Genomic DNA, 27,827 nt, shown 5'->3' on the forward strand with positions numbered 1-27,827 from the left:
GTGCTCTTAGTCACCTGCAGTGACCAGTCACAGAGGTGGCTGTATTTCTGTGGTGGTTGAAAGGGGCTTTATAAAGTACTACTTTTGATCCACATTTGCAGCTCTCACTAACACCAACAGCAATGGTGAACACAGCTCAGTAAACGATTTGCAATGCTCAATGTCATTTGTACTCAAATAGAATAATTGTCCAACAATTCCCACTTTAATTGTAAAGGAATGTTTTTGCATTTAACTTCTGCAACTGAATTTACACATTAAATTCTCAGCTGGTTTAAATCAGCATACTTTCACTTGCATCAGTGGAGCTACACCAATTTACATCAGATGAGTCTCTGACCCATAAACTCACTGTAAATACCACACAGCTAGACAAGTCTTATCTCTGGCTTTAAAACAAGTATAAAATATATACTGGGAGAGGGAGAACAATAATGTAATACGAACATTTTGCAATTAATCATTCAGAACAAGCAGCAATTTAAGGGTCCAATCCTGCATTCTTTTACACAACTAGAATACTCTCTAAAGTCTATTGGAGTTAAGTGCAAAAGGAATGCAGGATTGTGTGTAAATAGAGTCATATCAAGTTGGTGAAAGTATAATGTTGCTGCTTCTAAAATTTCAACTCTTGGGATTTCAAAATAATTGTGATGCCCTTGGCCCTGTATTTTTTCAAGTCTGCTTTCTCCTGAATTTATCTCAAGCATTCATTTAACTGAGAAAAAATGCAAATATTTAACAATTTAAAAGTTTATTTTGCAGTATATTTAATGAAAAGGGCAAAACTGGTGAAAATGAAATAAAATACAAAAATAAATACACTTTATAATAATGACATTACATTCCGCAAAAAAATAAAAAAGTGGACTGAAAATTAAATATGTATAAATAAATACAAAATGTATCAAATTACAAAAACAAATTCTGGCACTTGTCAAGAAGAAGGCCTTATGAAAGTTAAAAATTTTGTGCTATATTTTAGTACACAAACTTTGAAACATTCTTAAAGTAAAAAAGGTTTAGTTAAGAAAACGGAACAAAAGTTGAACGTTCATTTTTTAAAATATTTAAACTAAGCCTACTTTTACTTCTACATATTGCCTCTACTGCCAATTAATAAAACACTACAGAAAACCTTTACAATCAGTTTTAGCACTGACATACAAATAGCAAATAAGCCTCAGTCTAAAATTTTGCAACCTGCAAAACAGTCTAGAATTTTTTTATAAAATATGATGCATTTCACCTGTCATTCTAACTTCATTACTCTTGAAATGTTTTCTTCTAAAAGACTGATAATAGTAGAGTAATGCAAAAGTTAAGAACAAAAATAAAGTTTTGAAGATGGCTAGGAATCCTATCATAAGAAATTTTGTATTGTGATGGAAAACTAAAGAACAATAGCCTTTAAATAGGTGGGGCAGGTCCTCAGCGCCTTCAAATAAGTACACAACCACTGAGTATTTCAAATAAGTACACAACCACTGAGCAGTCTGCTAAATCCGTATTTCTATTGCCTCTTTTTCAAGTGTCTGGGTCAGTTTGAAATACTGCATGATAAGTAACGGTTGCTTATAATAATGCAACAAACTCGTAGGTATAAAGCCATCCCCAAACAAATTCTATTCATTCATATACACATTTTGGTATTAAGGCATTTTCACTTCCACATATTTAATCTAAATTCTGATTATCATCAATATGCATTAAATTATCTCAATATTTTGGGTCAAAGTCTGCTTTTGCACAAGTGTCAACCTGGATTAACTCCACTGACATTAGGAGTTACAGCAAATTTATACTAATAGAATTTGACCTTTTATTTTCATTTTCATTAAATATGTACCCTTTATTTTTTGTTTAAACAGTCCTCCTCTCCATTACCCTTAAAGCTGTGGGGATACAGAAGTAGCACTGCATTCATGCTATTGACTGAAAAATACCTGCCTTTAAGGATGGATATGCACAGGGGCAAGATTTTCTCTATTATATTTGAAATTTGAATACCAAGGAAAAATTCAAGGAAGCTCATTTGCAAGATTAAAATTACTAAGCAGCCTCTCTTTAAAGAAGCATGTTCATAGTGGCTGAAATAGTCAAAGACAGACGCAAACAGGAGCATGTGCTGTTGGAAGTTAAGTCTGGCAAAGTTTTAGGGATTCAAACATGGATGCATGGCTTCAGTGCTTGGATCTGTTACTGATGAGAGAAATTTAAAAAAAAAAAAATTTTTTAAAGTAAACTGTCCCAAGTTACTTGTTTAGACAACAAAGTAGATCTAGAAATATCAAAAATAAAACAGTAAGACACAATGGTGTGAAACAGTCATGTGTAGATTTGCTGAGGGCAATCATCAAGTCTGAAGTGGCAAACAATTAAAATCTTGCCTTCTGGAACTCCTGTACAGTATCATGGAATTGCTACATCTTACTTATACTTCATCTTGATCAAAAGCATAGTTTGGAATTAGAAAATACAGTACATAGTATGGAGGAAAAATTGCCTGGCATGTTTCATCAGTGTCCTAAATTCACCACCTGTGTAAACAGGTACAACTTCATTAATGTAAATGGAATTGCACATTTATGTCAATTAATTTGTATCCATGTCTGTACTGTCAACAGAAATGAGTAACAATATCGGTCATTAGTATTTAAATTGAGAAATTAGCACATTCATATATGATACACTCAGCAATGCTGCTCTCAAATACACTAAGAAAAAAGAGTAAGTTTTTTTCTTTGCATAACTGCTCTAGGTGTAGGGTAAAAGACTAAAATATGTACACACCTAGGAAATCAGTTATGCAGACTAACATGTGTATGAACTGGAAGTGTAAATATATTTCATGTAGTACAAAAAAGGTGCATGGTAGATACAAGAATAAGTCAGAGATGGTAAAAAGATACAAACAAACATAATGTAGCCCTATATTCTTCTCTACAGCAAAGCATTTTGAATGAGGACATATGCATGCAGTATTCTGGATACCTAACAGGTTTGTAACATGCAATTTGTTTTCATGAGTATAAGAACTTTGAACTTATTTGTAATCTTCTCCATTACTTTAACATCATTCCACAAAATCCAACTGTATGTCCTTACAATATTATGTTAAATGTGTAAGTTTGTCAATTCAAAGTATACACATACATATAGGAGATGCAAGGTCTGAACCAATGCTGAAAAGACCATTACATTAAAATAGCCTTATTTTTTTTTATCCAAGTGAGTGCTGTCGTCTTAAATTGTCACAACATTTGGCTTCTTTCTTTGGATTCTTCCTGCATATACTCCTAAAAATAAAGCAGAAACAAAAATTAACATTCTGTGATTAATGTTACTGTTCTTTTTAGAAGAGAATTATCCAAAAAAAACTGAAAAATGTAAGGACAGGAATACACAAACTTACTCAAATATGCTTTTAAATAGACATTTTTAAATTAATATTAACTTTCATAATTTATTCTATGTCTCAAATACCTTAAAATGTATGAATAAAACAGGTTATTCGAGCTGTAAAAAGGCTGGTAAATAACTACATTATAGCATTTTCTTCCTCAGTAAGTGTTCCCCTCGCTTTCCTGCTACTCCAAAACACCTATAACTGCAATATATAAATTTTTAAAAGATTAGAAATGATGGCAGTTTCTATATTGACTATATTACTTGATTAAATAAAATTAGCAAAAACATTTTAAGCTACTATGGATCTTTACCTAGTCTAAACTGCCTAATTATTCATTATTATAAAATGAATATTATCTACCATCATTTTAATACATTACATCCCTATAAGTGAAATATAAAAAAACCTCATTCCTCCTCACCCCCCAACTCCCAACCTTTAGGCCAGAGAACTACCCAAGAGAGAAGGGCTGAGCAAGAACAATGCAAAGCATAAATATACAACTAAATGCCAGTCACATTTTGGTTTATGCCTCTCCAAGGGGAGATATCTCGATGCTGTTAATCTGTCAGAATTTCCATCATGCTGGGAACAAGCATCTTTCAAGATTAAGGTCTCAGTTGTTACAGGCCGCTGGGCAAAATGCTCGACCTCAACATTTGCCAGGCATCTGTGCAGCTAAATATGCACAGTGCTCAGCAATGTGAGCAAACATGGACCTTTATACAAAGCAAGTGAGCTGGAAGAGTGAGAAGGGGAGTGGAGAAAGGCCACGGTTTAGGTACTTGCACGCAATCCACTGAATAGGATGATGTGAGTAGATGTCATTTTTAGGATTTTCTATTACTCCTACTAGCAGCCAGGAGAAATGGCTACTTACAGGGGCTTAAGAGCTGCTCTTAAAAGAAACAGAGCAAGGCAACTTCAGAAATTGTAAAGATTTTACCACTCCAGTATCTCTCACAGCTGATCACAAGTGTCCTTGCCGACCCAACAATGTGTAATGCCTGCACCCCTCAGCTTACCCATGGTCTAATAAAATGGAGTAACAGGGCTGATGCCCATGGTGCCTTAGTGCCTCCACACTACTCTCTCAACCCTCATGTGGACCCTAACATGGATGAAAGCCTACATATAGGAAATAAACTGACAGTTTTGAATATAGTCACCACTGATATAGATTTTACCTTTAAAAAACAAAACCAGTCTTATTTCCCATTAAAAATCAATTTACAAAACAACTGAGAATAGCGATATATGTTTGTGTATAGAAAAACAATTTTATCTTTCCTCATGGGAAAGTCTTATATAATTCAGTAGGAATGAAACCAAATAGTGTTATATAAAAATTTAGCACGAGTTCACATAATTTATTACAAATTCATCTTTTTACAGCATTTTTAACCCTGAATAGAATTCAAGGGATATATATATAAGAGCTATAATTCTCTTTTAATGTCTATGTGATAGCTAAAGAACCGCAAAAAACAAACAAAACTAAAAAAAGTTTTTTCTTTTCTAGTATTTTCTATAGGACTTTTCCTTAAGGTTTTGGCTTTTAGTCTATACTCCCAACCTGGATAGCTTTTTACTTTTCCATCAACTATTTACTGATTCTATTCTGTCAGGTGTACCAGCTACGTACAGTAGAAGCGCAACTCTAAATTTCTAAACATACCCAGTATGTTTAGATGTTCCAGTTTAAAAAAAGCACTTTTATCTTAACTAAGACATAAGTGGGCACATAGATTCAGCATTAGAGGGGTTAAACTCACTGGCAGAAGGCATAGATTACATTACACTTAACTTAAAATTAATCTTTGTTCCAAAGCTCAATGTTAAACACAAAAGAAAGACAGCAACAAAACCAGAAGTGTTCAATTAGTGATCCTGAATTAAAACAAATTATTTTGCTTATTAGAGGGGGAAGATATTCAATCAATCAACAGTAGTATTAAAGAGAGCAAGACCAAGGTTTGGGGATGGAATTTCAAATGACAAAGTCAGGAAAAAAAGAAAGAGGAGAAAAGAGTAGATAAGTTGGTGCATGAGCATTTCACTTCTAGTGATATGCATTCAAGTTCTGATTGAGTCAGAAGTAAGATTAAGTCTGATTGTCACATCCAAGACCCAACAAAGCCACCACATCATTTGCAGTCTGTGCTTAACAGAGGTCAAGGACTGAAACAGCAGGGGTGTTATAGGTCAGTACTAACACGCATTAGCAGAGTTATGGGAAGAAATATGCCTATACTCTGCCTACTGCAAGCCAGTGCTATGAGTCTTCATTTTCAGGAGCATACTCAAATTAAAATACAGGAAAGTGCATGAATTTGTTTAGCTTTTAGTATAAGCGAATTTTTTTAAAGTTTGGTTTTTTGGGTCTTTTTGTTTTTAAAGATTTTAGTTTATTTTGGCATGACCATTCCCTGGAAACAATTTATTGCCTCACCTACATTAAATGATTTACAGGGCATCTTTTGAAAACAGTTTGTTATTTTCCGAATTCAGGGTGGCTGTCTTTTTTAATTACAAGCAGAATAATTATTCAGTAGTTTGGTAAACCTTTTCACTAGTCACTTTAGTTCAAACATGAGGTGCATAAAAGTTTAAGGTTTTTTAATACTGCATAAATATTCAGATTGTTTCTTTTAACTTGTTAAGGCTTCTTCCAGATAATGATCTCACAATGCACTTCTGGTTAATTTAGTACAGATGGATATTTCCTGATTTATTATTTGTATTTGGAAGAACATGGACATGCTGATACTACAAATGTCATGGAAAGATATATGATGCTTAAACACCCTAGATGAAATAAAGAGATAGTTATGATACATAATTAAAATTACACCTCCATCTACCCAGTTAGAAACAACTGTCAGAAGTTCAAAATGGCTATTATGTGATATTCAGTAGTTTTACAGCAATTCATCAAAGGCCCATGAAGGCAGAACAGACAAAATTTGGAGCCAGTGTGATGATGTTCACTGTTGAATATCAAAATGTCACGATATCCAGGTCATGAAAAAGTTATGACTAGCTAAAGCAAGGAGGACAGAATTCATTGACTCCTAGGAGCATAGCTTTTGTAATTTAAATTGAGTGACCTAACAGGTCTGAATAACGTCCTGCCTACCTTGGCCTTTGTTTTTGTCAGCTTTCATTAGCTAAATAGTATCTGAGCTACAAAGAAAACTTAGGGTCCTGCAGGAAGTGATAACCACAGTTCAGTAGATGAGTCTCTTCTGTCTGTCGGTATTGCTCCCTAACCATATGTTGCTGGAGGCGCCATCTTTCGCATGCAAAAAGAGATATTGACAACTTGTGATCACAGCACTTTTTGCAGGTTTACAAGTTTTACCCGCTAGTACAGGGGTGTCAAACTCTCTGATGGTGACGGGCCAAATTCTCATAAACTGCACTTCACAGGGGCCATGCAATACCCTTCGCCGAAAAATTCGGGCCATCTTCCCCTTTTCGGCAGCACGGCATCAGCCCTTTTCGGCGGCGGGATTTCGTGGAGGACCGTGATGCCGGACTGAGTACATTGCCGTTTTAGGGGATTTCTCTGCGTCCAGCATCGACGCTTTAAGACATTTCATGGACTATTAAACCGGCAATGCCGTAGGCAGAGAAATCTCTTTTAGTGCCAATGCCCTCACTTTGGGCAGCAGCACGTCTCAAAAAAACTGGCCAGATGTGGGCCGGATCAAAAAGGTTCACAGGCCGGAGGCAGCCCGCGGGCCATATGTTTGACACCCCTGCGCTAGTAGTTCCATGGCTAAATTCTTGCTTGGGTAATTACATTCTGTTTACCTAAATTGTGTAGTTTTAGAGTGTGTGTGTATTTCTGTATAATGATATATTTTTAATGCCTTTCCTACTTTTTTGTGTAGCATTGCTGTGCACAGTTGAACAGCTGCCATGTTGCATCCTAGCAATGGCTGCACTGAATCTTTCCAGGGAGTTGGTGGATCAAAAAGAGAGGAATGAAATTTATTTATAATCTTATTTATGTTGTCATCTAGTACCAAAATGTTTTAGGAAATTCATTCACATATTACCATATGCATGCATACAGATGGGTAGGGTCTACTTCGGGATCCTTTGGGATGAAAGATTTCATATACTGTAAATGTAAGATTATTATTGAAGTAGTAGGATTTACTTATGTTTTCTTTGAAGTAAGTATGGTACTTTGGGCATGTTTAGATTACTCATTTTATCTACTTCTATAAACACTTCTCCTGAAATTTCAAGCTATTATGGAAAGTAAAGTTTGCCCAGATGACTGTGCATGTTAGTAACAAGTCGGAATAAGCAGTGTGTCCTCCCTATATAGGCTTGCTATTACCCTCCCCTACCCCTAAAACCCATGGTAGAACCACATCAGGTTGCAGTAAAAGATACTCTGTATCTGCAGTAGGTGCAGAATTTGAATTTGCCCCCTATATAATAAACAAGGTTGGATAGAAAAAAAATCATATAGTATACTGTGGCTCACTTGTTGCATCCCACAAAATTATGGTTTTCCTTTCTGAATAGGATCCCAGATCGTCCTCATTTTTAATAGGCACCCAAACATACAACTGCATCGATTTTAGAAGTTAGTTACAGGAATTAAGTTCCTAAATCATATTTTGTAGTAGATGACAAAGACAAATTTATTAAAAAGATTTTACTTTGTTTTAATCAATCACAACTGGTTACATTCAAGTTTTAAAGTGGAAAAAGTATCAGGAAATGTTTGCTTCAAATAATGTTTTATTAAGGCATGGAATGGGCCAAACCATAGCTAGGCATTGCATCCAAACCCCATTTTATTAAAAAAATCAACTACTAAACTCCATGGACCTTAGACTACCCCACATTTAAAGCTGATGTGCACAGCATTGGGTATATAAGAGGAGGAAGGGTCATAAATCTTCCTTGTTAATATCTAATATACCACATAATATCCTACAACGTGTTTTAAAGTGAGGAATTTATATAATATAAACATATAATTTACATTTATATAAATATAAATTTTCTGAAACAATTCATCTCATATCCTCTCTGAATTTTTCTTTCTGGAAGACAAGTCTTACATAGATAAAGAAATAGGAATAAGACAAAATATAAATATCTAGATCAAAGTCTAGACCTAGCTACCCTAGTTCCAAAGTTCTCTTAGGATTAGTGCGTTTTACATATGCTACTAAAAATTGGGTATTTTCGGCAATCAGGCATTTCGTGAGAGAAGGAATTTAAGCACTAATCTTAAACTGTATAGATCTATTTTACAGAATTTGACAATGTACTATTAAGTTACCCACATTTTTTACTTTTATAAACATATATAGGAAGATGGGTTGATTTAGTGTATTATAGCAAAGCTGTTGCAGCAAGAAAAGGAAAACAAGGTATCCCATTTAATTTTCTTGATACTAGTAACTCGCTCATATCTTCATCATAAACGAGATCCAAAAACCCATTTTCTACACACCTGAAGTTGCCTTGTTAGGCACTCTGCTCTCTGAGGACTTCTTTCTATTTTGCTCAACCCCCTTCATTGAGGTCTTAGGGGTTCTAATTAAATATAAAAGAATTAATAAGTTACTTGCATCAAAATCCAAAGGTTGCATCCAATAAAGAAAAACACTATAAAACTGTTCTTGGCATGAAAACATCTGTAAGTGATACATTAAAGTCTCCTCTAGAATGTGCACATGTGCAACTCCTATTAACATTACTAGGAGTTACGCACATACATAAACATTAACAGGAGAAACTCTTTGTCCACTTTTTTTTACTACTACTCTATTCAAGAAACTGATCTAATGAGCATGTGTTGCATTATTTAGAAGGTGTGTGTTTCTTATAAAATTAGATTTCATTTCAGTAAGTGGAAGCAAAACTTAATGGAATGAATGTTACAGATACAGATATCAGAACACAGTGTAAATGAAAGACGGTACACAACAGGACATGAAGCCACTTCATTTTTTCCCCTTGCACTACAAGATAAACACAAAAGCTAAGAAATTTAAAAATTGTTTCTCCATGAATTTTAAGTTAGCCATTTTGCATTTGAACAATATTTGCAATGATGCATGTAGATTTTACTTGGAAATTATTTGACTCAGATATTGCACTTGTTTTCAACCTTTAAGTGGTGTATTAAAACACATGCTGTACTCTTACCCTTGCCTGCAAAGCAGCCTATGAATTGGAGTATTTTGTCCTTGATTTGGCTGAAGTACCCTGGTAAAAACAAAATCTGTATTAGTTTTTTATTTTATTTTTAAATAAGTTTGATTTTTATATATTGCCTTCCATATTCCAAGTATCCCAAAATATCCAGGGCACTGTTCGGTTACATGTTGCTAATGCAGTAAGCATCTGATAAGTGTGGCAACCATTAAAACCCAAGAAAAGCACTGAAATAGCCAGAGACATAGAAAAGGAACCTATTTTATAGGTATAAATACTAAAGGACTGAACTGTTTCAATTTAAAAATCACAGCAACTATGCATTTCTAGCACCAACTGATATTGCAACAGTTGTGTGAACACACTTATTACACTGATACAGAGTACCCACACACAGCACCTCCTCCAACATTTGCCGTGGCTCTGAGTTGTGGTACTTATCACAAAGCTTCCAGTAAGAAACCTGGAGCAGGTTCAAACTAATAAATATTTTCACCTATTACTATTACGCTGCCTTTGTTTCTGCCCCTCTCCCCCAGTGGTTTATTTGAATGATTTGGTTCTGCTTGTAGATCAACATGCACACATTGTGGGGGCAGGAACTACACAGCTGCCATGGCAGAAGCCATAACTTGCCTCTGTATCTACTGCTAGACAGACTCTGGCCTGGGGTTCACAATAAACAGCATCACCAACTTTGTGTGTCAGTGCTTGGGAAGACCAATCTTGCTTTTATTATTTTTGTAATTTTTTAAATTAAATTTTTGTATAATTATGTTCGGGAAAGACAGGACCACTGTCTCTTAGCTGTCATTGGGGGATTATCCAGGCAGGCCCAACTGAAACAGTGCAATTGCAGTGCTTCAGGTTCTTGATCAAACTAACACTTCCCACTTAATTTCAAACAGTGTCAGAGTTATTTTTAAGATTTGCTGAGAGATAATACAGTCATACCAGTAGAGGGCATACTTATGAAACATTTTGTGCACTGATGTATGCACACTATTTTACAAGCATTCTAGGCATCTGAACTGGTATTAGCCAGCATTCTCTAGTGTAGACAGGCCTCATCTGAAGGGCAGCACTTCTAACAGTTCAGTACAGGTTTATTAATACAGAGTATAAGACGGCCAGGTGTGAGACTTGAACATCTCTCTCTATGATCTAGAGACAAGAATGCTACTGAAGCTTGAGGATCCCTTTAAATAAGCTCCATTTTGACAAGTTTCTAGTTTGCTACATGAAAATTCACATCTAGGGAAGTGGAGGGATCAACATCATGCTGTTTTTAAAACAGCAACAAGCATTTGCTTAAAGAGGCTACCATTACACTTAACACTTGAGAAATCTGGGAACTAGAGGAACTGGAGTGAAATAAACACAGACAAGAAGTGTCATCTTTGAGGATATTAATCTTGAGAAACAGAAGCTGGAAAAAGTACTATTTATTAACTGTAGGCAAGTTAATAATTTTTTCATATAATAATTAAGCCCTGTGCATTCTTCATTTCCATGGGGCAACAGTGACAAGTGACTGACTGCTTTGCTTGCTTGCCATCAGCTAATAAATCCAGCATTATAAAAGAACATTTTAGTGTAAATTACAAAAATAATTTTTCCACTGACCTTGTTTCAGGAGTTTTTTGTTTTATGATTAATTTTTTATTAGGCATCCCCATTTCTGCAGCCCTGAAGAAACAAAAAAGTGTAAGTATCCAAATATATATATTTTTAAACATTTCTTAAAATGAAAAAGATTATAAAATTGTCACCCAAGAAGCTATGAAAAAGGAAGCCTCCTAAACAGAGTATTATTGCCACTGTTTTGGCAAAGTTATGTGCAGTACCGACTACACTTTCCAACTGCAATACAGACAGAAGCAATACATTATGCCATTCAACACTCCTACCAATGTCCATCATCTCATACATAACTAATTTTGGAGAAAGCCATGAAAAGAACTTAAAAATAAAACACACACACTTTTCAAACCAACTACAGACTAGTCACAGAGGAGTCACTTTACTCATCACTGAAACAGCATCTTAACAGCAAACAGTGACATTACTCACAAAACTCAGGTTAGAGTGAAGATTATTATATCAATTGAGAACTAGAGAAATTTTTGAAGGCAGGATGCAGTTACCTAAATGCAATGTAGCCAACGCAGTGGGGCAGCCACCACTAATGTTTGCAAGAACTGTTATGGATTTTATTGGTGATATGCAGGGAATTTTACCTTATCCAAAGGATGACGTCTCAGATGGGAGAGATTCCCCTACAACTATGGTGCAGCATTGGGTCATTACTACTAACTCAGCAGGAATGTCACCTGCTAAACCAACACCATTAACTGCAGTAATGTGGTTCAATTAAAATTAAGTTGTCACAACCAAATACACAGGGTATTTGGTCAATGATAAATGTTTACCATGATTCTGGTTATTAGACTTCAGAGTGAATTAGATGAAAGCCAGTAGGTACAGAGAACAAGATGAGAACAAATGTTTTCAGCATGGGAACAAATGTCTATGTAAAAAAAATGCCATTATAAAGAAACATACACTTTTGTAAAAAGGAATCATATATTAAAAAAAAAAAAATCTTTCTAGCAAATATGATAGTCTTCTAAAATCTGTAAAACTATTTTGCTAAAAGATTCAGCTGTGCATAGCAAATAAACTGCCTCCTTTCCAATTCTCTCTACCAAAAAATACTAAATACATACATACTTCATGTACTTCTTCCTATCCAGAGACTTTTGTGTAGCTGTCGAAAGTGTCACCCTCTCTCGTGGAGTATTTATTTTATCCTATAAAAACAAAGAAGTGCATACTAATATTCGTTACTACTTTTATTACAGTTGCTCCTTCTTACCCACCTTAATTAAAAGATCTGGACTTTTCATTATAAAATCCCCTTTAAAGGGTTTAATTCAACTCTTTTTGGTTTACATGGTGATGTAATTTTTTTTTTTAAAACTATTCCAAACTCAATTTAAAATAAAATTTGTCATAACCAACAAAAAACGTCTAGTTTTAGATGCACTTTCCCCTTTGCTATCAAAATAATTCCATAATCGCTCTCTCATGCGCAAACACACGCTTTGGAAGCATCCAAGCACCAAGTCTCTACTGTAGGCTGGAGTCTTTCTGAACAAGTTTAACTACTGGAGTACCACAGCTAAAGCCACACAATTAGGAGGAAGATTGTTTTCAAAAGCTAAAGTTTTATATTTCTTACTGGGTCAGGAAAAAATTTGTATCTTACTGCAATCACTATTAACAGATGTTTAACTAGTGATAAAGAATACATTTTCCTAATTAAGTGTTTCTTACTGGAGAAAACTTGGCACATACCATTTGCCTGAGCATTTTTTCTTTGCGAACTTCACGATCATGACGCAGGATATTCATTCTTTCAGATACTTCCATTATAAAGAATATGTCATAGATGTCATACAGCGCAGCTCGCAGCTGAAAAAGCAAAGCTTTCATGAAGTGTTCAATCAAGTTAATGTTTCACACTTTCAGAAATAGAGTGCAGTGTTTTGCAAAGACAAAGTGAGAATATCTTTGTGAAACTACATTTTAAAACCCTCTGTTGTCTGCACAAAATTGCCATAGTTAAAATTTTCATTTCAAATATTGCCCCTGTGAAGTCTTCAGGTATTTCTGTTGACACAAAATAAAGAACTTGTTTCTTTTACAATGATGGAGTAATTCTGAAAGAAAAGCTTAGAATATACATTACTTGAGCCATCACTCTTTCTTGTAGACATGCATCTTGCGCTGAAACAGTTCCTCTCTTTAAGGGAGCTTCAGACTGAAAATTTTTTATGAACTCCAGAGTATCCTGAAAAAGAAAAATTATGTATGGTGCTTAACCTTTCACACTGAGTGGAAGTAAATCTCAAACCATTTATACCTCCTTTCCCTTAATCGGAAAAGCTCCAAGGAAAAGGGTGGTGTAGGCAGAGACTGAGCTAAACTGACATGGGTTTAACCATGATCCTCTAACAATGGGGCACTTAGACTATCTCTTCCTTTGCCTTACTCCCGCAACTAAGCAAGAGTAATTTAGCATTCTCACTACTGCAAGATCAGGTTCTCCTATACTCTGTGTCCTGTCAAACACCTTTTACTTTGTACCTACACACACCATTCTCCGCACTTGTGCTGTGCAGGAACAATTAATACTAAATAAATACATCACCTTAGACCCTAGAAATATTCAGATTAATGGAGATGGAGTTCCACTTTCCCATCTTCCTCTAGTGCTGCCTTGCTGAGAAACCAGGATAAATCACTCATCTCACTTTTCCCTTCTCCCCCGCCCCACACCCTTGTCCTTAGCTTCCTCACCTCATCTGAAATTAATCAGGACAGAGGGGAAGACATGCAGACACTAATAGAATAAGACAGATATCTTAAAGTTGATGTCTCTAATTTTACCATCTAACTACTTGAAAATTTAGGAAGCTGCCAAATGACAGCATAAATTTGACACAGGAAACCTCAGTACTAACTCAGGATCTGGGAAAACACAGTTAGATTAAAAGAAGTTTTAAGATAGCAGATATTCAAACTTCCATGAGGTATATTCTGCCAGGAAAGGTTCATTTCAACTAAAAGATTGCACCCCTGAACAATCAATAATATATCCAAGAAAAAATTATCCAACTTCACAGTCTGTATTACAATGGTTTATAGGTCACTTCATGAGCACAGGAAGAGGTACTGTTAGGACACTATAAAAAGTGGTATGTGCACAGCATGCAATAATAAAACAACTATGTTTTGGGTGGTTAATTCATTCTCTGAAAAGGACAGAGCTATACTACTTAAATTTCATTAGTTAATCCTGAAAGTAAAATGGGTAGTGTGCTCTGGAGAAAAGCCTAGATCTTATTTGTCAGCTGAAAAGAAGTGGCAGAAACCAAAAGGAGGGAAAAAATGCATAAAGTAAGCGTCTTTACACTTATGTACTTACTTTTACGGTTTGCCTAAGATATTTCAATTTTTCTGTTTGCATGAGCCTACGAGTAAGAAATCCCTTTGCCAAGGCAGTGATCTTATTGAACTTCATTTGCATCTCTGAACTGAAGACCTTTAATGGGGGGGGGGGGGGGGGGGGGGGGGAGAAGAAACATTAAAATTAGTAACTTTTGTTTGATCTGATATTAATAGAAAATGTCTTAAATTTTAATTTCTCAAAATAAATCAATTAAGTTAAATTGATTTCTAGTTGTTTAACAAAAAATGTCTATACACCTATCGTGTATTAACAGCCAAATACTAAATTTTGCCAAATATATTTTGGCTAGCCAGAAGTCCATAATATTAATTTGGTTAACAGACTAAAGATGTTGTTACATGATTAGTTTGCCTGTACTGTAATGATAAAAATATTGTTCTGCTCTCTTCTTATGTCTACTAGTACAAATCCATTTAAGAACCGTGGATCAATTGTTAGTTTTGCATTGGGAATTATTAATGCATACCTGCAGCAGCAATTGTCCAGAAAGAATTAGATGGTTTAAAAAAAAAAAAAAAAAAAAAGAAAAGGCTTTAAGTCAATTTATTTTCACACCTGAGACCACCTGGCTTTGGCCCTAACAGGCCTTGATGCTGATATTTTTGACATTCCACTATCTGACGGTTCCCAGAGGTAGAATGGAGCTTCATTTTTAGGCATGGTAGTGTTGGCAAAACCTATGTAAAAGCAGAATATATGATTAAACCAATGAGTACTAAACAGCAAGCCTGTGCACACAAATTACTACTCAAATACTTAATGTCATAAACAAGTTCCACAAAAATCCAGTTTTATATGACTACATCTGCATTGGGATTTTTTTTTTTTTTAAAGTGTACAGAGATAGCAGCTAACATTGGTTTTAATATGGAAATATTTTTTGAATTTACTTTACATGGGGGTATATATTGGACTAAAATTGCTGCTAGCATTTTCCCTTTTGTTGTATACACTATATTCTTATGTCACCTATGTTTGTTCAAATGTGGAAATACCATAATCAAAGTGGAAAAAGGTCCAACACTTTGCTAGTGTGTGAAAAGTCCACAGTAGATGGTATGTCAGATAGTAAAATTATACTATACCAGATCTTATCCAAAAGGCATATGATCAAAGAAGGTACCTTCAGAATTTTATTACAGTAGTAGTTTCTGATCCTGTGAAGTGGACACAAGTCTGCTAAGACCACTAATTTTACATAGACCGCCAAACATCTGTAAGCTGCTAACTTCCTGTACTTCCTGCCTAGGCTGGATTCCAACCAGCAAAGAAGCAGAGATGTTACCATTATCAATACCATGAGCCAACTAATCCATTTGGTATATCCTGCTTTAAAGTGTCCCGTAAACTTCTAATAATAATTTGCTCCCACTTTTACCAGAGCTGTTCGAATTTGTGTTATGGATTGTCTCCACTTGAGTCAGCATTGTTTCCAGCAAGCCATTTTCACTTATTTTTCTCCACTCCAGGTCCATTCCACTGCTAATGGTCATTTTGGGTGTTTCTGTTTCTGCTGTGGCACTCTTCTTTCCTTTTAACCTTCTCTCCTGCTCTTCTATCTCCTGCAGATTAAAAGTCTGAAATAAAATCAGTCTTTGATTTCATGTATGGAATTTAAATACATTTTGAGCAAGCAATTGTATCCTGGCATAAACTTCAATACAATATAGGCAGTAACTACTATCAGTTGTTTTCAACATTTTTTCACTTGCAGGCCCCTAAAAAATGTAAAATGGAGGTACGGAGTCCTTTGGAAACCTTAGAGTCTGCGGATCCCCAGGTACATGAAAGTATACATCAATTATACATCTCTCTCCTGGGAATACCCTTTCATCTCTATACTAAAATAATGAATAGTCCTAGCCTCCTGATTTTGTTGCATCAGTTTTCTCAATGCTAGTAGCTAGTCAGACCAAAATGAAAGCTCAACTAACGGTTTCACACAATCATATTCTTCAAAGAGCTCCCAAAAATTCAGCCAGATTTATGACAAATATCCATCTTGAGTATGATATGCAAGGAAAGACTATATTGTTTCAGCCTCTTATACTGAAATAGCAAATTGGGTAGTTAACCCTGAACATCTCAGCACTTTCATGTCTTGTTCCCTCACCTTCTGCAATTTCTCCTGTTCTCTCTCTTGTTCAGCTATTAGTACTGATAGTTGTTGTGCATGCTGCTCTTCAAGTCTCTTCCTCATTTCTTCAAAAGCCAACAGCTTATTTTTTAAAATCTCCTCTTCTGAAAAGAAAAAAATACATGCATCATAAAGCATTAATCATACATTCTCACATTTTCTAAGTGTTCTGTACCCTAGATAAACAGGCCTCTATATTATCAATACACTTTCCACTGGTGTTATACAGCACTGATGGTACATCCACAAAAACACAAATTAGAATATTTTTTTTATTTCTGATTCCCACTAATGTACTACAAAGAATAATTATCAGTAACTGCAGTTCCTCAAAAGTGCTGCATGCTACATGTGTAAGATCAGCACATCCATGGATGGAACAGCATAAATGGCACTGACCAAACTCAGATTCAAGTGGTAACATGCAGAGAGTAGCTCTGAAAAGAATATGACTACTTGCTTGAATGAACAAAACATTTATTCCACTCAATTTTTCTAGTTTCTTTACAGACTTCATTAGAGAAAAAAGCAAACATACACAACATTTTTATTCTGGAATTGGAAGAACACCAATCATATTTAAGTTACTTGCAGCTGATATTATAATGCATGTATGTTTTTATTTGCAGCGTACATCTGTTTTCTTACATTTTAAGAACTCAAAAAACTGCTCTAACTTAATCCTGCTCACCATACTCATGCTAGGCGCCCCATTGACTTTTCCTGGCATACAGGAATTCACCTAGGTTTTCTTTCTGTCATCAAAAATGTCATGGGTGTCCCCCTACACCCACAGTGAGTCTGTGCTGTTGGAATCTCTCCAGTCTCTTTGGAAGTTTCAGATTAAAACGAGGTGAATATTAAAAAAGACACAAAACACACACAAACCCATGCATGCATTTGTGAAATTTTCTTTGTATTATTTTTCAGTTGAGTTTTGTTCCCTTGATGTTTATGTTCCACCAAGATATAGCAAGCACATTTAGTGGCATGAGTGTTTAGTTTAGCTTTAACTTCTATTTAGTGGCCTTTCACTTTTCTTTTCTTTAAATCTCTAAGATAATGAATTAACAATTTTCAATAGAACAATATTAAAACTTTATAATCCAAAGAGTAAAGACTCTGGTTAAAGCAGCAAATGGTGATTTTGAGCACACAGATTAGAAACAAACTGTTTTATACAACAGCAAAACTAATACCTTTCCTGACACCATAGTCTATATGAAAGTGTCTAAGTACATACTCCTATATCATTCATTATCAAGTAGGAGGCATAAGGTTTTCGCCTCTAAGACAACTTTCATACAGGGAAGATCACTTTGGTTACTCTATAGCAGTTTTCAAAAGACTTTCAGAAACTTGATTTACTACGGGGTCCTTATTTAATGTATACTGGATTAAAAATACAGAAATGTACCCTGTCATTTTATCCTAAATGATGCACAAGCTAGAGGAATAATTCAAAAACCAAGGTGCAGATTAAAGACAGTGGCAATTAAAAGTAGGTTATAGAAAACAAAGACCACCCTAGGCTTTGATTTCAGTTCCCTCTTCAGATATACACTGGCATAACAAAAGGTTTTTTACCGTCCTTACAGAAATTAGCATGACCAATACATATTTTCTAAAATTGAGATTTCTAACTAAAGGTAACTTTCTAACTTTGAAAAAGGCTGACCTCAGAAAATGTTAGCTCACCGTTTTTTCTATTGCCCGGGGTTTCATTCTTGTTACCATAAACAGATTCTATGAGGCATCTTCGGTCTTGCAATATCCACTTCTCTTGTTCTTCTGTTCCAACTGTTAAAACATATGGGTTGTTCTCTTTCTGTGAACTATCAATATCCAAATCAAGCCTACGTTTCACCTTTTCAAAACCATTTTCTACAAACTGTTCATTTCCAGAAGAAGCATTTGGAGTATCCGTCTCCCGATGCTTATTCTGGCTTTGCATCAGCAATGGAGATGGATTTTCTACGTCATAAGATTTATTGAGTTCCACTGGTGAAGTACTTTTCGTCTTTTCTAATAAATTAGCTGGCTTGATTCCATTCATAGTTGCTAGCTTTTGATTTACCATTGACTGACTGACTGCATATGGCTCATGAAATTTTGGAGCTGCAGTACAAGTAGTACTGTCCACTTTGTGTGACCTTCTACCATCTTGCTGTCCCTCCATTATAGAAGATGCCATCACTCCTTTGCTCTCTAGTTGACTAGTGGAATGCTGACACATGTGACCTGAAAACTCTGAAGAATTCTTGTTGACAACATGAGCTTTGCTAAAACAAACTGCAGCAAAGTCAGCAGTGAATTTTGGCACAGGTTCAGACACATTGGTTTGGTCAGTGACATCTTGTATGATCAAGTCAACTGCTCTTCCCTTGTTTTTAGGGCTTAGTTCATAGGCATTCACAGGGTTATTGATAACTATGTGTCCCATTGATGAAGGTTTTAGACGTCTTCGGTGCATTTTAGGACTCATACTTGGTTCTGGGCTGGGTAATTTGGCATAAGAACCTGTAAAGCTTCTGACAATACTACCATCATGATCAAAGGTAGAGGTGTTTTTAAATTCTTCATCTGAATCCGAATCCAAAACTGGGGGTGTTCCAGCTCTTGTAGGTATATCCACTTTAGAAAAACTGGGTGAAGCTGTTGTACTCATGCTATTTATTTGGGCAGAGGCACCTTGGAGAAGAATATTTGATTTATTAAGACTTGGTTTATCAAGTGTCAGAGCAGTACAACTCCTACCAGTAAGCCTTGCTCTCTCTTTCCCAAAATCATTTGTTTTAACTGCATCATTTTCTTTATCTGAATGACTTTCATTAATACTTCTTTTTGAATTACCTCTTGTGCTACGTCTGGTTTGATCTCTCTCTATGTACTCCCTGGACTTTTTCAGAAGATTTTGAAGATTCATTACATGAGGATCTGGTACTTCATCAGCTGGTGGCACCTCCATATGCTCTTTGTTTACATGTGCATTTGAAGCAGACATATTTTGTGTTTTATCAGGAGACATAATCTTTGGGCAAGCAATGTTTTCTGAGGGGTTACTCTCATTTTGTTTGGGAGGAATTTGTTCTTCTGGGCCTCTAACTGCGTCTATTCCACTTGATGTAACCTGGATATTAGTGTCTGTTGGCATAATTTTCAATGTTTTTTCAATGTCCATAGTACCACAGCATGCAGAAGAACTCGGCAAATTGATGTTCGGTAGCGTGAAGCCATTTGAGGCTTTTGATTCTGAATTAGAGTGACTACTCTCAGCCTCCCACTGATCCAAATCACTCATATTAGACACCTTTCTGACCTGCAAAGAAAAACTGAAAATTATTATGTCAGTTCAGTGTAATAAAGCCCTTTTGTTTTCTAATTAAAATTAAGTACATATGTCTTCTGAACTATAAAGTTAGATTGCTGTCACTTTAATGTAATGTGAATCTTCCAACATGAATAGAATGGAACTATGGAACCACACTAATTTACAATGCAGCAGACCTTTCCAACTGGCAACGGTTATTTGAAGAGAATACAAAATAAATATGTTTTAATATTGACTTCATCAGAAGTTTTTATCATCAGACCAACCACCTATGATAAAATTATATTAAAAAGAAAAAGGCATATTTGAACATATATTCTTTAAGTAATTCTATGACTGCCAACATTGTTCTTTAATAGTATGTTAAGTAAATGTATCATTGGCATTTATTCAGACTTACAATTCAAATAACTTTAGCATTAACATCCAATATACTTCAACTCAGATTAACCCATTGCCAATTAAAAGAAGTATTATGCAAAAAAAGTACCTACGTAATTCTCAATTAAATGTATAGACATACAAGAAAACTTTTCTTGTTTTCATTATTACATAACCAGAGCTAAGAAATATCAACTTTTCTTTGGCAAGCAACTAACAAAAAATGTGCACAGACCATTCAGTATTATCTGCATCTTTGTATAAATTCATAGTCCTTTTTAGATATAGGCAACAGTGCAACTATTGACAATAGGGGCATTTAAACTAAAGAAAAAAGGTTGTCATATTGTATCAACCTAAGTGCCCGCTAACTGCAGGGGGTCTAGAAGAAAGCAATCCATTTATTTTTGTATTCTCAACATATGCTCTTGGTCTGCCTTTCAAATCCCAAGTCAGGTGATGGTTTCCATGCACACATTAGTAAACAGTACAAGAGGTGAATAGATTACATTTGCCACTTCAGTAATAAAATTTAACAAGCCCAATGCAAATTGAGTTCATTTAGCCAGTGGGTTAGTTCATGGGTTTTAGTATATCCTACTAAAAAATCCAAACTACACTGTTGTAAGAAGCCTATTTTAAAAAAAAAATAATTTAAAGTATCTGCCGGTCTAAGCCTTGAGAACTGTCCCATCATTGCACAAGAAAACAAGTTAATTACAATATAAATTTAAAAGCATACACCAGCACTGTAAATTATTTTGCAAAATTTAGTCACTAGCCTAGAGTTTATCAGGAAAAAAAGGGTAAAGTCACTAGTCAACAGTTTTTATATTAATGGCTAGTCTGAAGGAAATCTATGTAGTTATTTTAAATGGAGTTATGAAAACAATAGTCACACCACAAAAACTAGCTGATTTCTACCAATACCAAACTGAGCACTGACCACAACTGAAAACTAAACAACATTTAAAACTATTCCATTTATTCACTGTAATTGTTCACCAGGTCATACAATATAAATTACTAGCAATTGGTCTAAAGAAAGTAAACTGCTAGTAACTGCAAGTTTATATTAGGGAACTATTAGCTTTCAGAGACCCTAGGAATGTGTATGAAAATATCTTTTCAACACAACACCCAATAAAAAACACTTTCACCAAACTTGCCTGCACATTTTCCAGGATCTCCTGAACCCGATTCATTAAAGCTCTTCTCCTGGCATTCTGCTTCCAGATTTCTATATCAAGTGCTTTTTGTTTATCCTGTTGCATTTCTTTTTTTCTCTCAACACTCAGCTGCAGAACAAAGTATCAGTGATTTCTCTTCTTTATCAAAAAGCAAAATTAAATATAAGAAATATTTAAAAACCCGATATGTAATGGGAGAGCATATACGTTTGTTGAGACTTCGTGCAGTTTGAAGATTAGCCTCTGAACTAAAAACATTTTTTGGCAAGACAGGCAAAATTTACTCACCCCACATAAAGCCAAAGAATTGGAGCATATGCACATGGAGTGCAGAGAGATTAAGGAATTAGGTTCATAAAATCCACTTAACATTGGATCATGTGGACCCTCCCACCTGGTGGCCTTCCACATGGGACTAGTTAGAGCTGGTAAAGAGACCTTTTGAACAGTGTATACAGAGTGCACAAGCACCCTGTATGGCCACTCTCACCCCAGTTTCCCTACCCTTAAGCCTTGTCTAATTGCTGGGATGAGAGAGCTTCACATTGAACTTTCATATCATAGATGAATTTCAGACCCAAACATAGAAGTACCTTCCAAGGCCCTATAACCATTCTTCCTGCCCTAATTTACTGTCTTCTAGTTGCCTTCTTTGTCCTGGAAACAGCACTTACAGAAGTGTAAGAATTTACAAAGCTAAAATTCACTTTATGCTTCACTATCACATACTACTATCTTTACATTGCCCTTGTTCTTGCAAAACTTAGTGTAAATAAGTAGTCATGTGTGCGTGGCCATGAATTTCTTCAAATGATCAGGGCATATGTGATTTTAAAAGTTGCAATCTAATCTATGACATTAGATGAAATATAGGAAGCATACTGTATGATTCAGTCCCTAATGTAGAATTACAGAACAAGACATTTTAATTTTTTTTTTTAAATTAGATGCAGTTTAAATAGAATATAAAAAAATTAAACCTGCAAAAATTGGTCTCACCAAATCAAATTAAATAAAGAATCAGATCCAATCTCAGCCCAATGTTTAAGTTATAAAATTCACATTTGTTTTTTATATTTCCACGTTTTTAAAAAGGTACCAACTTTTACACATACATAAAGTTTTCAACCGCCAAAATGTTTCCTGCTTGTTTTACACATGAACAAAATATTACAGAATACTAAGTCTTATTTCGTTCAAAAACCCTGGAATAGGCACATTTTATACCTCATTGTTAAACAGTCATTACATTCGTATTTCAAACCACTGAAGCCAGGACGTAAGGTAAATAAATTGCAGCCCCACACAACCTGATGGACAGCTTATTTGTCCGGCTCTGTTTAAGCTAAAAAAAAAAAAAGGTATTATTCTCTACTCAAGTGCTATTTAAGGAAAGGATTATTTACTTAAAATACTTAGTAATGGCAGGGAGTGGGGGCTGGATAAGGTTGCAAAGTATTAAAATGTACCTTCACCTAAAAAAAAAATACACATTGTATCGTAGTGCCCACAAATGCTTATTTAGGAGCAAGAAATTAGATTTAATTGAAGGAGGAAGAGGAAAGGGAAAAACAATCACCTTTATTAGGTTAAACATGCTATCTCAAGTATTTTCTACAGCTGGTTGGAAATGCATTTTCCCCTGTGGGAAACTGACAAATGAAAAAATAATTTGTTGAAATTTTGCATGGAAAATTAAATTTTTCAGCTGAAATTTTTCAGCTAAAAACTTATCTTAAACACAAAAATTTTGATTCAGAAATAATGTCATGGTCCCCTGTGGGAATTTTTCAGTTTTTGAATGTTCAGTTTTTCAAAGTAAAAATTTTCAGAAGAAAGCAAACGCTTTTAGTGAAAAATTTTATTTACTCAAAAACCTAATTTTTCTGTTGAAAAAACAGTTGATCGAAACTGTTGCCACCCCTCGTGTTTTCCCAGTCTTATTTTTTGATTAAAAAAAGTAAAGAAACCATAATCAGGAGGAATAAATAATAGGCTTGAAAGAAAGTTATCCTGTTTACTCTGAATCTAGAACCTGGAGTGCTCAGAGACCACTATGCAACAGTGTAGGAAACAGTTTAAATGGAGCTGCATCTCCACTGAGGCTTTTCTCAAATCCTCAAAACAAAGCTCCACTAGTGCAATGGTGATACTAGGAGCAACAATGAGAAGATTTCAGAAAACCTTCTGTGTAGAAAAAACCTAGGAGGCACCCTGCTAGAGAACACATACAGCTGGACTGCAAGTTTGTCTTTGTTTACGCTAGTCAGTTTTGTAGCTGTAATTCCCTACTGGTCCAGCTCCACCAGTAGTAGATGCAGTGTCAAGGATCACAGTTAAATGACAGTGGTAAAAAAAAAAAAAAAATCTACACCCTTTTTTACACTATAACTTACATCACTGCTCCCTCTTAGAATTCTAGCTATGAAATTTACTAGGGTAGATGTGGTGCAAGGCAGGTATAATGGGAGCAGAATGCTGTAGAAAAGAGAGTATTAGTGGATACGGAAGGGCAACCTTTAGAGAGGAAAGACCACTGGGTATAGGAGGAATGGAAGAAAAAGAATCCATCCAGCGTGCATTCCCCAAGTGATAAGCACCCCAATCTAATCTGTTCAAATGACAAAATCCTCTTGTACCACATTGCATGACAAGCCCCCTATCCCACCACCCTTATTTTACTTTTGAACCTCAACATTACGGACAAGTATTTGTCTCTTGTACTACTCAAGATTGGTCATATCGAGATAAAAATAACTACACAAAAATGGTTGTCCTCTTCTTTTCTGAATACAAATGCTTAACTCACAAGGAAATCTTACCAGAGGTGAAAGAACAGGAATGCCATGAAATTGAATAAGTGAGATATTCTGCTGAGCAGATGAAGAGATTTCTCTTTGAATCGACTCTCCTTGGATCCTGGCAAGATGCTTTTCACAGAACTTCTCATAGTCCTCCATTTTAATATGATTAAGCTGCACATAGAGAAATATTATCTTGGCTTACAGAATAAGAAAACAATTTGTTCTCTAAAATGTGTTGTTTCTGTCTTTCCCACCAGAAACAAAGAAGAACAAGTATTGGTTCTTCTTTAATCTGTGCTATTGTCAACCCCAAATTACATTGTCCCTAATAGACTGCTGTCTCAAAGGGCTTGATCCTCCTTTAAGTCATTGGCAAAACTCCTATTGATTTCAGTGGGAGCAGGACTGGGACCTTAAATTGCTAAAGAAAGGGGCTTTGAAGTTCCAAATAACTTGGAACCGTTGTTATTCTATACAGTTCTTCCTTGACAGTGCCATGCTTTACAACCTTAGCAGTGAAACATCAGAAAAACTAGTTCTAAGGTATGAGAGCAATAATGCTGTTTTTGTAACTTGAGAGGGGCGGGAATTATGCATTTAAGTCAGAAAAAATGTCCATTCACAAGTAAACTGGGAAAACAAATTAACACTGTACGTTTGCTATAGGAAGGTAACTCATAGGAAACGACACTGAAGTTTCTTTAAACTAATAATTTAGAAAATAAACAAAACTATATTGTTTGTGCCCTCCATATGTCTAAGATGAATGTAGTGGCATTTTGTTTTACAAAAAGTTAATTCTCCCTTGAATGCTTGTTTTGGGTGAGGAAAGAAATGGGCAACTCAGTATAAATTTTGAATGATGCAACAAGAATAGATGGTTCCCTTCAATTAAAATGTACCATAATAGAGATTTGCAATACGGAACGCACTGTTATACTACATAAACCACCTAAGTTAACAATAGAAGGCAAAGACATATGTTTGCAGGCGTTGTAGTTAATCAAGCACCTGTGACCACCATTTCCAATACAGATGATTCAGAAGCACTAGGGAGAACCAAAAAGCAAATAATTAATTACATGCCCTGACATGTATATATTGAACTGGTACAGTTATTCTATTGGTGAATCCTGAGGACATCATGCAGCCATGAAAATTAGAGCTTGAAGGTTTGCACATCACCTGAACCCCATGACAGGTTTTTGCAAGCTTTAAACCTATCTATCTTATTTAACGAAGCACATGGTTAAACAAATAAATCAAAGATATATTGCCCCATCTCTCCTCCCCATCCCTTACCAATGCACAAAATCCTCCTTCCAATTCCCTCCTACTTGCTGATTGCTTTTGTAGGATTTATATTCTCACAAATATAAAATATGGTTATTACAAAATCTCCACAGATAAGCAGAATCCTAAAATGGAATTATAACCAACATGTACAAGTTACTCCAGTTTCCTGATGGTGATGCTATTAGAATCGCTGGTAGAATTACAGCTTTACTACAGATGCCGGTGTACAAATCATACAACCGAAAATGATTATTAATTACAAAGTATTTTCTTAGATTAGCTCTTATGTACAATAATTTCTGTAATTCTGAGACTGTGAGGAGGGAAGCCTCACCAAAGTTTGGAAGCTGTGGGCATAAGTAGTGTGTCACCTTAATGTGAGTTACTAATGATGCAAACCACCTAAAACTTCATAGATAAAGGAAAAATACATTCCTGGATTGATAAGTTATTAACCTTGAAGCCAGTGGGGCTCTGCTTGAGTCCCCAAGCCTGGAGCTCAAAGACCAGCACTCAGAACAAAAGAAGAGATAAGAAAATTCTGTTACAACTACCAAAATTACTTATTCCCCATCTTTACAAAGATTCCATTCTTCCACAGTATAAATTCACTGTATTTAAGTGATTGAAGCACTGCTATCAAAATAATACAGTCTGAAGTACATGGACTTTTCAACCAAAGCCCGCAAATGGTTTGTGAAGAGAAGAAATTAAGATTTGAGTCACTGAATCTATTTTGGGGAATCTGAAAGAAACCACTCTACTTGTGCTAAAGACAGCTCAGCCAAGAAAAAAAAATCCTCAACTGGTACACTGGTCTTGTGTATTATTTGTTTTCAGGATTGCTGGGATCAGCATGTTATTTGGGGCTACCTCTATCACCTTATTTCCCTTCTCCTTGATCAGGTCTCATCATAGCAGAACCCAATGCCTATGGTTAAATGTAAAGGTCTCTTGCAAATAGGATGGAAACTGGAAATTCTCCACAAATTATAAAACTGTTTCCACCCTCAACAATGCTGATATGGCAGCCCCCATATAGATTAAAAATTCACAGCCAAGCAAGAAACTCACAAGGCAGGCTAGGCAGGCCTCTCTTTGTTTCTCTCTCTCTCTGATTCTTACCTTCTTCTTAGCCGCCCCTCCCTTAAATTTCAAGCAGCCTCCCAATTTCCACGCAGCAGCCCCTCCCCTTTTCCTTTCAAATGTCTCCTCAAAGGCTGGCTCTTTCTGTGAAGTCCATCAGCACTAACCCACATCAATCAAATGCCTTCTCCACCCCAATATAACACCACAACTCTCCCTCCCTCCCCCCAAAAAAACCTGCCCACTGCGCCTTGACTCAGCCACATCCGCCTTTTAAAAAGCAAGCTCCTTGGTACTCTTCATTTTATGCAGCGCCGAGCAGTACGTATTTGAACCAGCTCTGACTAAACACTAACCGAGCCTCTCATGACACCAAGTCACGCAAGGGGGCAGCAGCTTTCCGGGTTGGGTGGCTGAGGAGGGTTTTTGAAGGTGGGGGAGAGGAGAACCGCGCCAGTTAAGGGCGCGGAGTCACTAGCAGCGGCCCCACGCGCCCCTGCTACACAGCAAAGCTGTCAGGCCGTGAACCCTGGGGGCAGACCCCCAAACACTCTGCAGAGCCCCCGCCATGCCTCTCCCCGCACATGAACCTGAGTGACGATCCCCCCGCGCCAAACCCTCCCCTCTCCCCACGCGCAGCGCGCTGCACAGACGGGCTGCGCCCCCCGCCCGTTCCAGCGGGGTCCTCCGGCTACGGAGGTGGCGGCCCCAGGAGTGGGGGAGGACCGGAATCAGGCGCAGGACCCAGGCACACTACTCTGAAGGGAAAGGGAAAGGGCCCCCCGCCCCGCGCGGCTAGGGCAGAGCCCGGTACCTGGTGCGGGGCCCCCACGGAGCGTAGAGCCGTTACTGGCAAACCCAACGCACCTGGGCTCACTGCACACAGCCGCGGCGCGACGCCGCGCCCCCCGCCAGATGAGCAGCGGGCTCCCGGCAACCACACCCCGCCCCTCT

At 36.3% G+C, this 27,827-nt stretch overlaps 1 protein-coding gene across 6 annotated transcripts; it reads right to left on the reverse strand.

The window, feature by feature from the left end:
- Positions 1-29: 29 nt before the first annotated feature.
- On the reverse strand, positions 30-27,798 carry CCP110 (centriolar coiled-coil protein 110). 6 transcript variants are annotated; one of them, XM_067551033.1, is made up of 15 exons: positions 27,688-27,798; positions 24,510-24,662; positions 21,667-21,795; positions 18,484-20,104; positions 16,762-16,889; positions 16,027-16,210; positions 15,204-15,325; positions 14,604-14,720; positions 13,365-13,466; positions 12,971-13,087; positions 12,344-12,423; positions 11,237-11,299; positions 9,602-9,661; positions 8,904-8,986; positions 30-3,299 (listed from the first exon to the last, which is right to left on the reverse strand). In XM_067551033.1, the coding sequence occupies exons 2-15, from the start codon at positions 24,645-24,647 to the stop codon at positions 3,247-3,249; spliced, it is 2,997 nt and encodes a 998-aa protein (XP_067407134.1). In that variant the 5' UTR covers positions 24,648-24,662; positions 27,688-27,798; the 3' UTR covers positions 30-3,246. The 6 variants fall into 6 exon arrangements, with proteins under 6 accessions (XP_067407134.1, XP_067407133.1, XP_067407139.1 ...); XM_067551032.1 differs by having other exon boundaries at positions 16,027-16,225; XM_067551034.1 differs by lacking the exon at positions 30-3,299 and adding an exon at positions 3,519-3,610 and having other exon boundaries at positions 16,027-16,225.
- Between the last annotated feature and the right edge of the window lie 29 nt (positions 27,799-27,827).

Source organism: Emydura macquarii, unplaced genomic scaffold (genome assembly GCF_026122565.2).
Source record: "Emydura macquarii macquarii isolate MOO-44397 ecotype Brisbane River unplaced genomic scaffold, CSIRO-AGI_Emac_v2 contig_1348, whole genome shotgun sequence".
NCBI lineage: Eukaryota > Metazoa > Chordata > Testudines > Chelidae > Emydura > Emydura macquarii.